We start from the raw sequence: 11,743 nt of genomic DNA on the forward strand, positions 1-11,743 counted from the left end.
TTTATATAAAGTTACATTTAGGTATTAACCATATAGCCCATTAGACATACAGTACCATGTAATCATATGGATCCTCAATGAAATATCTGCTGTACTATTCACAATTGGTCATCATACAGCTACAGAACAGTGTCCTACATAGCATTTAATGAAGACAAACACAATTTAACCCTTTTCTAAAATTCCAAGGGCCATTTAAAAGAAAGAGACAATATTGTTGTTCACAAAAAAGGTTATTTATTTACACCATGTATAGGATGACTCCTGAAGTTGACTCCTATGTCTTGCCACTCTTCTTAAGTTGTTTTTTATCCTCATGTCAAAGTGCTCCCGCTCACTGATTAAAAATAAATAAAAAAGAAGCTAAAGTTGAATAGTGGTAGAAACAATGGTTATAAAATAATGGCAGGATGTCATGTTTGAACATTTTTTACTTTATAGGATCCTTACAGTACCTTAGCGTCAATGACAGGTCCTCGCAGGAATTTCTCCTCAGCCTCCAAGATGGACACATGTCCCACAACAGCGAGAGCACAGATGATGGACTACCAGAGAAAGAATTGAGATTTATCACAGCCCAAATAAGCCAAGCATCATTTTCCATGTTTAGTTTTTTTAACAACAAAATCAAAAGTGCCTTTTCTACATTAAGCACAAAAACTATTATTTTTAGAGCAATGGTCTAACATTATGGATAAACTATTTGACATTAAAAACAATTTGAATCTGACACCATGCAGAGCACAACAAACACAAGAGACCTACCTCTGGAAAAAGGACATCCATAATGAATCTGATCTGGTCACTGTGTGTGTGTGGGCTGTCCAGAACTGAAGTCAGGTGAGTGAAGATAACATCAATTTGCTCCTGATCTTCAATGAACAACGGCACAGGCACTTTCTTGATGTAACACTTGGAAAAAGTGTCAAGCCACTTTGATTTTTTTTGTCCATTGATGATGGACTGTGCAGAGAAAATTGAAAATGACATTGAGAACATTTCCATGTATGTGTAAGTAGTTTATTTACTAGACAAGCTATTGGTTTAGAATTAATTTAAAATGTATTATTGATGCATGTACCTGAATGTGGTTATCGGTTCCTCTTGCCACAATGAAGTCCACCAGAGCCTGGTTGAACAACATTCGGTTCCTCTCAGCAACAACATGTTGTGGCAAGTCATGTGTTAAACCTGGAAAACACCTGTAAAGAGGTCGTAATGTCCCTTCAGTCAGCCATCTTGCCTCCTCGGTCCAGTGGGCGAACCTCTTCCCATGCCTTTTAAAAAGAAAGAAAAAAAATCTACTTTGTAGGCCCCCAATAGGACAACTCTTGTTATGGACAATAAACAGGCTGCATTGATCATTTAAATGTTTAAATTTCATTTAAATTGTTTGAATGTAGGTTATCATGAATAGAAATCTGGGATTGCCGTGTGGAAATTGTACTGAGGAGATTATGAAAAACAATTACATGTCATGATTGATGACTAATGACTATGCTGATGGTTTATTCCTTTTTTTTTTTTTTTGTCTGTGCTGTAATGCCTCAGTTTGGTCAGTTATTTCTACTGATATAACTATTTCTATTTCAAGGAAGGAACAAAGCATGAAACACTAAACTGAGATGTAAAGAAACTAATGCACATTCCCCTTTGTCTCAAACCGCTCAATTAGACGTAGACACCACCACTCCCTGATTGCAGGCATGTCAAGCTAACAGAAATTGAAATGTAACAGGATTAGTATTTAATTTGTATTGTTAGAATTCAATGACCAGCAATAAAGTACAACTTTATAGCAACCTTCTAAGGAAGAAAATAGAAAAGCTCACCGAAGTAAAATTGAATGGAGTGTTCAGCACAGTGTAAAGGGCATACTGAAAAAGAGTAAAGATTAATTTCCAAAAAATAAAAGAAAAAAAATTGCTTTAGTAGCCTGTTTTAATAGCTTACCATAAGCATGAAAACTCCATAATCAATGCTGTTGTTCTGTTGAGGAAAGCCCTTTAGGAAGCAAGTATATTAGAATTTGAAATAAAACATACACAGAGCTGAAAGTATGTAAAGTAGTATTGTAGTTGTGTGTCACCCCAATATCCAATCCTGTGACCTCTGTCCACTGTCCAGGGTCGAGACGATGTGCAATACTCCTAAGATTTGGGTAAAAGACAAATTAACAAAGAGCCATGAGGAGTCCTATGTTAAAAAGCTTATGTAACAGCATATCATATGGCCATAAATTAAACCAGCATTTTTAATCCTCCGCTCACACCCATTTGAGTCTATTTTCTCCCACAGAACATGGATGCTTCGTCCACAAAGAGGCCTGATTTTGCTTTGCTGGTTTAATCTTTTAAGATAGATGTTTCTATTTAGAACAATGTAACCACATGTTACATGCCATAAGAACGTGGCAACTGTAAATGAATATAACACATACTCTTATAGCTAAAAAAAAAAAGACCCCTGAAACAATGCAACCGCATGTCTACATTACATGCCATAAGAACGTGGCAACTGTAAATTAATATGATAACACATACTCTCATAGCAAAACAAAAAAGACAGCTGGAACAATGCAACCGCATGTCTACATTACATGCCATAGGAACGTGGCAATTATATTCTTAGCTGTGGACCTAAAGATGTCTCTGTACAGGTCATCTCCAAAACCAGACTCATGATTACTATACAGGGAGTCTAGAAGGAGGATCTCTCTTAAGAGTGGCTTTAGTACCTATAGGGATGCATAATCAATGGTTGTAGCTAGGGAGTACAGAGAGTGTTATGACAATCCATTTCACATTTGCATTACCTGTGCTTTATGATATAAGGGTAAAAAAAATCTTCTGTAAAACCAACATAAAATAATAAACATAGTCAATAATACGTATCAAAGCTGTATAAAACGTGATACGCAAATATCTTTTGAGATAACGTAAAATCTTACACATAACAGATAATGTTCTGGGCCGGCAGCGTTTGTCCATAGGGGGAAAACAAGGGCATCCTTCATGTCAGCATCATCCTAAAAAACACAGTTAACAAATATGAAAACTTACTTTACTTTCGACTTATGGTAGATGTCAAATAGTATGATTTATGCATTCAATACTCACTGGAAAGTAGGCTAAGGGATCTACACTGTCTTTCCACGTAGTAACGACATGCATATCAGCAGTATATATGTCTTTGCCCTGTGAGAGCAAATGGAAATATTAAGAAGACTACCACTTGCCATTCATATATGAAATTTAAAAAAAAAGAAAAAAAAAGTATAAACTACAAATAGCTCATTTGAAAAAGATTTATACATGCGCCCGAGCATCTTCATCAATCCGTTTCATGCAGGCATTTCCAATCTGCAAGAAATAATCAAAATAGTTAGCACATACACAAAAGTCTAAGTTCTTTCCACAAACAAAACAAAGAGCATACATTGAGCCCACGGCTTTACTTTTTTGGTGCATGAAAAATATCTACATGCAAATGTTACCACTTACATCAGACTCCATTTCCCTTCTCAAAACCAGTGTCCAAAAATCTTCTCTTAAGAGGCATATCGCTCCCTCCTTCACAATGACCTCATCAGCCAGTCGCCCCGTGTCCAGGATGTATCTGAGCTGCAAAGGACAAAAGAAAAAATGCTTCATATTTTGTTTAAATAGGCAACTTGTCTTGATAAAATTGATTTTTAGTTAACACAAATTGTGGATGTTACAATACAGGCTACTGTGGACAGTATGTTTTAGCATTGATAGTGAAGACATGAACAACTACCAATTTGTCTTGTAGAAGATTATGAGGCTTCATCCAAGGTTGAGCTGAATACTCATCTGCATCCTCCACAATCATATCCTCGTCCACTTCCTCCATGTTCACATCTGCAGAGGTTTCTATGGGAATAAAATGAAACAATCTCGGTCACGAATAATGAACTGCAATGGAAAATTACTGTTAGTTAGTGCAATTACTTTATCCATACCCATGCCTGTTACAGGGGCATCAAAGTCTGGCAAATCCACTGTTGCCTCTGAGCCACTAAGGTCTGTAAGGCATGCAAAATTAGATTATTAGTTAATTACACAGAATACAAATGCAATACAATAAATACAATAATGAAATCCACTTGTAGACGTCAATAAAATCAAGTACAGTGTATATCAGACTTTGTTATTAAAAGGGTTAATTGATGAGTTTGATATTAAAAGATTATATAATATTTGATCACATGCAAATAAGGAAACATTACATTGTACATCGCAATGCTTAGCAATAACAGACTAAACAAGTGCCACAAAGTGGCTTGATCCTCTACTGTGTTACTTACTGGTCACACAGTAGAACGTCTGTTGCACCAGATTGAGTAGAGGACTCTGAAACAGCTTAATTAGATAACACAAAATATTGGTACATGACGACATCTGTACAACTAATATTTAGAAGAACCAATTCTAAAGTGGTATGGCAGTAATTCAAACATTACCAAGAACAGCCTGGTGGTTGATGTTCAGCACCACTTCTGTCCCAAATACTTTTTTGAAGGCCTCTAGTCTTCTCAAATTCTTCTGACTGTTGTGGTGGTGGATGATACTTCTCATGAGGAAGACGTGAGTTGATGGAAGGGTCATATTTAGAAAGTAGTTATTTTTCTTTAATTTGCTAAAGAACTGTTCCGCAACCTGGCTATTCACTTTACCAGCAAGTTGGGCTACAAGACCAATCTTGCGGAGAGCATCCCGTTCGTCTTTTGAATTGTCTTCATGAAATTTGTCATTAAGGACATAGTGCTCTGCTGAGCCTGTAATTGGGTGGCCATGGCTGTCTGGGACTTGTTTTTTATACTAAGCCACGGTAAGGAGATCTTCAGCTTTCCCTCCTTTGCCATCTTTATGTTGCCATCTGTTGGGTCAGCTAGACGACCTTCGTGTGGCGTGAAGGTTAACGTCTCAGGATAGCGAAGATTGGTGTGTGTGGCCAGTCCTCGTGCGAAATCATAGATGACTACATTAGGCATGTGTTTCCATGAGAGGAGGAGATCTGCAAAGTCTCTCGGACTCTCTGCGTGCAAACAGCATTTGATGCTGTACACAATTCCACAAGGGCACATGACTACAGCCCATCCACCTGGAAAAAAAAAACATCTATGTCAGGCAGCAGTAATACAAGTATAAGGCCTATAAAGGTAAAGTGGCATTCACAAACATACCAAAACACAAGCATTTGTTTCTTAACAGAGGCACCCCAAATCTTTTCGAATACTTTGTCAAAAGTCTGTCTAGATTTCATCTCAGATGAAAGCCTCTCTAGGAGGTCACTTTTTGAGCCAATGGAATCAACACCACATTCCTTGCACAGTTTCCTTATCACTGATACCTAAAAAACAAATAAAAATACAGTTGCAACAAAAATACTTACATGCTACTAAGCCAAAGAAACACTTCATGCTAATTGCAGAATTTAGAAATGAAATCAATTTGACCTTTTTCTTATAAAGCTCATTTTTAATTCTATCTTCAGAGACAGTTATTTCGCAAAGCTCAGCTTCTTTGGGTTGGTGGATTTTTTGGAACTCTGTGTTGAGGCACTGACTGGACTTGCGTGTATTTCTTCCAATCCATGGTGCCCAAAGGTGGTAATTGGGGTGGACAGTGAAGGGATTGTCACTCTGTTCTTAAATAACAACAGAAAAAGCAAAATGTTCAAAAAAAGATTGTAAATAGCACACCAAATATTAAGAAGAGGCACATAAAAGCAAGATAATTACTTTTTACAAAGCCACGACCAATCATTTGCAGGGCCAGTTTATCCCAAAAGTCGTCCATATCCATGTGTCCATTGAAATCCTTTGGTGGTGGTTTGATGTCACTCACTAACAACATACAGAAAGCAAACATTAATAAGACGACCTGTATAATGGAAAACATTAGGTATATATGTATATTGGCTAAATATGCACAAGCAGGGTCAATTCACCCAGAATGCATTATTTGCTCAAAGCACAGAATATCAATATGGTCTATGCCAACACACTTACATGACATGTTGAATGCTCCTTTTCTGTGGAGATCCATGATTACAATGGGTGGATGATCCCCACATGTCACACAAGAGTATTCGTACTCGTGACTTGTGCGTGCCTCAAAATGGAGATAAGCATGGAGCACTGTTTTGGCTGGAGGAAACTGTTCCCCTATGGTGACCTCCAGACACTGAACCACTCTCCCGACAGCTGTGTGGGCCTATAATTTAAGATAACACAAACAATAATTTCTATCCACTTCTTGAAAAACCTTGCAAAGCATTACTTTTACTAGAGGTAATGGTAAATTATTTAAGATAACCTAACCTGTAGCATGTTTCGAAGATGTAGGCATAAAGGGAGGTCAAGAATGACACTGTCATTAAAATTGTGCAGGCCATCTTTCCACTCATGATACCTGTAGTGTATTCCACATTGGTGGCAACATTTTGAGTAGGTGGCAACGTCTGAAAAATACCATGTTCGAAAATTAAGCCATACTACAATACCATTTAGGACACATTCAGAACTGATGTCAGTATGTATTTTATAGATCCTTATTGGCACCAAAATTACTTACCATGGATAATTCTTATATTTGTAAGAATTTTGGCCTTTGATGTGATGAGCAGAGGGTCTGATAAAGGTACATTTCCAGCACATCTATGGCAGAACATCTCATCAGGAATGAGGCTGGTTGGGTATGTGCTTGAAAATGAAGGCAGACGCAGGTTCTCGGGAAGAGCTGCAGGGATGGTCTTGTTGTTCATGACATACTGAATCATATATTCCAGCTCTTTTGTGGGGGGGTACAGTAGGCCTGCATCATCTACACTTTCATGAACTGGACTGGTCTGATCTGTGCTTTGGACGGTCCTGAAAAGCTGATGCTCAGTCTGGAACAGGTGCCATTTTGCAATGTATTTATGAAGACAGGATCTTCTTGACCTGGCACAAGGACAATGCCAGGAGTTCTGCTTTACATCATATGTGACCATTATTCTTCCAAGTTGGGCATAATATGATGCATGTGGCTCATATACTGAAATGCACCTCTTTAAAGAGGGCATTGTCGCCTTTGTTGCCACAGACAAGGGTTTGTTGTCTTGGGTGGCCAAGCTTTGTCTTTCTAGGCAATCTCTCTTTCTTTCACTGCCAAACCATTTTAGCTTGACCATTTCTGACAGGGTACTTTCTGAAAGAGAAGGACCGTCAGCAAAGGACCCACAATAGTCCAGTGACCTGAGGTGATGGCATTTGTAGTGGCTTAGTCCACTCCTCCTGGCTAAGTCCATGTCCACTTGACAGGATGGCAACTCACATTTGACATTGTGCTCTGCTCCCCAGATTTTATACTCAACATGGACCGAACACTCGAAGAAAGAAAATGTTTCTGGACTGCATAGACACCGTTAGCTCGGTCTATGCAGTCAGAATACAGGTGATGACTTGATGTAATGTCGTCCCTAGATTTTGTGTGTTTCCTCTCTAGATGTTTTCTTACATTTTTTTTTTGAATAGTAATGTGACAAAGAGGGCATTTTGTTTTAATAACTACGCTGTTTCGTAGTTGTGGTTTTATGAAGGACCTATTTGCAGTCAGGGGAGCCACATCAGGAATGGTGTTTGATGTACTGGCAGTCAGGGGAGGCACATCAGGAATGGTGTTTGATGTACTGGCAGTCAGGGGAGGCACATCAGGAATGGTGTTTGATGTACTGGCAGTCAGGGGAGGCACATCAGGAATGGTGTTTGATGTACTGGCAGTTAAGGGAGGCACATCAAGAATGGTGTTTGATGTACTGGCAGTCAGGGGAGCCACATCAGAAATGGTGGTTGATGTACTGGCAGTCAGGGGAGCCACATCAGGAATGGTGGTTGATGTACTGGCAGTCAGGGGAGGCACATCAAGAATGGTGGTTGATGTACTGGCATTCTTACAGCCTTTCAGGTGGGCCACAAAGTGGTCACGTCGGATTTTTATTGAGGAACAATATACACAATGGTAGTGTAATTGTGACACACAACCTAGACCACACCGGTGGATTGTATAATCTGAAAGAAAAAAGAAAGAAAAAGAAAACAAAAATCACTCCCTTTCTTGCATTCCTACTTCATGTGATTAGCTTAATGTTTCAGAGAAAGACAATAATACACAGCACAACTTATTTGTTAAACTTATATGCAACGTGGCCTTACAATGTTGACATAGCTTTATTTGAGTAATACTAAAACATCAATCATGCATATATTTAACATTCATTACATTTTTAGAAAAAAATATAAATCACAAATGATGCTATCTTCATGGACGACTGCCCTCGAAAAGTGAAGCTGAAGATGCGTTTGTACTTTACTTTTCTTTGAGGGCTTAAAAAAAGCAGAAGTACAGAAAGGACAGTGATATAGGGAACAGCAAGAGGTGCATCTGTTAAGCGCAGGTAAGCTGCAACCTCTCTGTATAGTTATTTCTTCACCTGAAGAGAGAATACAATTTTCATTTGGAGAGAGAAAAAAGAGATGGGTGTTTATAGTTTATACAAGTTTAGAGAGAGAGAGAGATTTTAATTTTCTTAAGTAGCTAAAGCAAACACACACACCTTTATGAGATACAAGTTAAAAAGAACTAAAGACAGAGTATGATAAAACACACATTAAGTGCACATAAATTTTAGTCCAGATCAGTAAGCTATTTTAAGAAAACTGTATATTATGATATACATTAGATAATTAGATCATCTCATTTATAAGAAACAACCCAAAATCTACATTTAAACCATATGGGACCAAAGTTTTTAATGTGGGTTTTATCATGCATGACGTATGTATGTATTATATGACAAAATATTTGAGTGAGTGTGCAGTTCAACTCTTTACTTAGAGAGATTTGCATACATACAAATACATACATACATGCCTATTATAAATGTGTTTGTGTACACATCATAAACTGTAATTAACACATTTCCAATAGAGATTGCTAAGACATGTGACCAAATGGGCGGCAACGTCATCAGAACGCAAAGGATTATGGGTATGTTTGGCCCGTTTACATGGGCTGGCATCGCATAGCAGGCTGTTCTGGCATGAAAATAATAAAAAATTAGCGTGAAAAACAGAATATAATGCTACAAAATGCAGCGGTCTAAAGAAAACATTGTCGGACCATACTGCCTAAAACTAAATCCTAATGCAAAGACGAGGTATGACGAGAAAATAAAGGGAATCAAAGGACTGGATCCTTACGAGCATAGTGACTGGTCAGGGGACATCAACCTGTTGCCCAACTTCCAGCACCCATATATATACCCACAGACATGTGCATGTATGCACTAACACTTAGTGCATATATGCACATGTCTGTGACTTTCACCCACAACCTACCTCATACATTTCCAGTTATCTTTTCTATGGTCTATTTATAATGTAAACGTATTCATCTAAATTTATTTACATGTTACATATGTAAAGAAACTGAAATTAAGTTGGTTGTTACTACTATTTAAGTTATGTAATTGTGTTTGCAACCAAATAACACTGATTTTGCACAATTCTTCCTTAATACAGGCAAAGGAGGCAGAATTTCATTCAGTCTTTGTGTAGCCTATTTTATTTACAGAGATGGCTAAAAATCATTACATGTGAGAAGTGACATTACAAAATCTTTTGAAAAAAAAAAAAAAAACATATTTACATATTAGATGTGAGCATGGTGTATAATTCTAACACGACGGCTTCACAACAATACTTGGACACATATTGGTCAAAGCACAGCACTCCCAAACCAAAATTATATCCAGCTAAGTCTTATCCTCCACCTCTCAAGGCACCCCAAATCCCAGACGTATTGTGTCATTTAATATGTTAAACTTAGAGCGCATACACCCTATCACTCGCTCCACGTGGATCCTGACATGAGCTAACTTCCTGGTCTGTGGCCCCTGGTGAAGGCAGATATTTTCAGTGTAGCACCCAAAAGGGCAACACTTTTTTAATATCAGTGCCCGGCGATGGGGGTGGATTCACGGGACCTTCCATCTCAGTTGCAGGTGTAGTGTTGTCTGACAGTAACAATAAAAATAAATTGTGTCATATCACAACCTTTAATCCAAAGTAATCCAGATTAGATATACACAGGGGGCAACATATATTGTATTATTTTACTATTTACCTGGGTATAAAGGTGCTGCATTATCCAACTCAGCCTCAGGACCAGTGTGGTCAGTGCCTGGCGATGGGGGTTGATTCATGTGAGCTTCCAACTCAGCCTCAGGACCAGTGTGGTCAGTGCCTGGCGATGGGGGTTGATTCATGTGAGCTTCCAACTCAGCCTCAGGACCAGTGTAGTCAGTGCCTGGCCATGCTGTTGTTGTGACCTCGTCGCTCTTCTCCTAAACCGCTTGAACCGGTCTGTGTTCGTAGCTTTGACCTCAGTATGGCCGAGGTACAGAGAAGGGGCCCAGTCAGGATCACACTCCAACATTTCATAGGCAGGTTTGCCTGCAAACAGTCACCAAATAAATTGCTATGTAGCCTAGATGTACAACATTTTCTAGCCATTTCATGCTAGTTAACAGTTAACATTGGCCTAACGTCAAATCTAATGGTCTGGTTAAATCAAACAAAACACGCTGGTTATTTGCCCACAACATAACATTTACAGAGAGTAATTGTAACTTACCTTTGTGAAAATGCTTTGAATACACCATCATGTGTGGTGGAGTGTTATCGAAGGTAATCTTGGGCCTCCTTACTGCTGCTATCCATGCCATTCGTCGCCTTTTTGTCACCTCTGAAACGTGGCTTGTACTATTATTTTTCCACGCTGGAAAACGATAAAAGGATTTTCCGTTCTTAAGCTTTATGCCACTTCTATCGTGAGAACGAATATTGCAGTTTATAACACAGCAGGTAGACGGCATCTTGAACACTGCGTTCTTCCCTCCATGCAATCAAGTCTGGCGCCTACTGTCAGTGTTGCCAGATTGGACTAAAGATTTCCAGCCCAACTACAGTTTAAAACCTGCCCATTTCAAAAAATACCAGCCCAAAATACATACTGTAATTAAAACTGTTATACAATAAAACACACAGAATTTATTTTCTTATTAAACAACCAGACTAACAAATCGCAGAGCACCATGCTCATGGCATATTTCCAGTGCATCTTTTTAAAATATAAATAATAATTTTAATAAAACACAAGGTCTACATCGGAAACCTCAGAAGGGGACAACATTTTTTATTGTTCTTGTGCTACTATTGTCAGAACTACAGTTCTTCTCTAATAGGCCAATTCTCAAATCATTTCATTACATGTTACTTTTTGCATTAGTGCTTAAAAATGTGTGCTTTATTTACAACTAATTACATTTTTTATATTATTATTAAAATTATTATTATTTAACTTATAGACCACTGGGCGAATCAAGATGAATTCTCGTTTTTTTTCCTTCTTTTAATTTTAAATAAAATAACGACTGAATGATACACTGAATCGTCACTAGACACTACATCAGCTACCTGTAGCCTATATGTTATTAGGTTTAAGAAATGATCAAACATGACATCAGAATTGTACAGCAAAATAAAAGTGTGCTATAATAGCATAAACACGCTTGCCTTGTAATATGGAGTTAACGTAGAGAATCTCCGCAGAACTGATGAAAACGTCTCTATTATAGAACATTTATAGAACTATGAAATTATAGAACCAACTTT

The 11,743-nt window shown here is 38.0% G+C and overlaps 1 protein-coding gene across 1 annotated transcript; it reads right to left on the bottom strand.

Annotated features, from left to right (window-relative positions):
* Positions 1-446: 446 nt before the first annotated feature.
* LOC127652969 (uncharacterized) lies at positions 447-10,335 on the bottom strand. Its single transcript, XM_052139423.1, is given in 20 exon segments — positions 447-545; positions 766-963; positions 1,082-1,202; positions 2,604-2,737; positions 2,951-3,028; positions 3,120-3,197; positions 3,315-3,362; positions 3,504-3,623; positions 3,781-3,896; positions 3,986-4,048; positions 4,487-4,846; positions 4,849-5,130; positions 5,238-5,376; positions 5,483-5,673; positions 5,768-5,872; positions 6,038-6,242; positions 6,350-6,489; positions 6,603-7,394; positions 7,397-8,077; positions 10,194-10,335. Coding segments are annotated over 20 exon segments (4,092 nt in total).
* Between the last annotated feature and the right edge of the window lie 1,408 nt (positions 10,336-11,743).

This window comes from Xyrauchen texanus, chromosome 12 (assembly GCF_025860055.1).
Source record: "Xyrauchen texanus isolate HMW12.3.18 chromosome 12, RBS_HiC_50CHRs, whole genome shotgun sequence".
Taxonomy (NCBI): Eukaryota; Metazoa; Chordata; class Actinopteri; order Cypriniformes; family Catostomidae; genus Xyrauchen; species Xyrauchen texanus.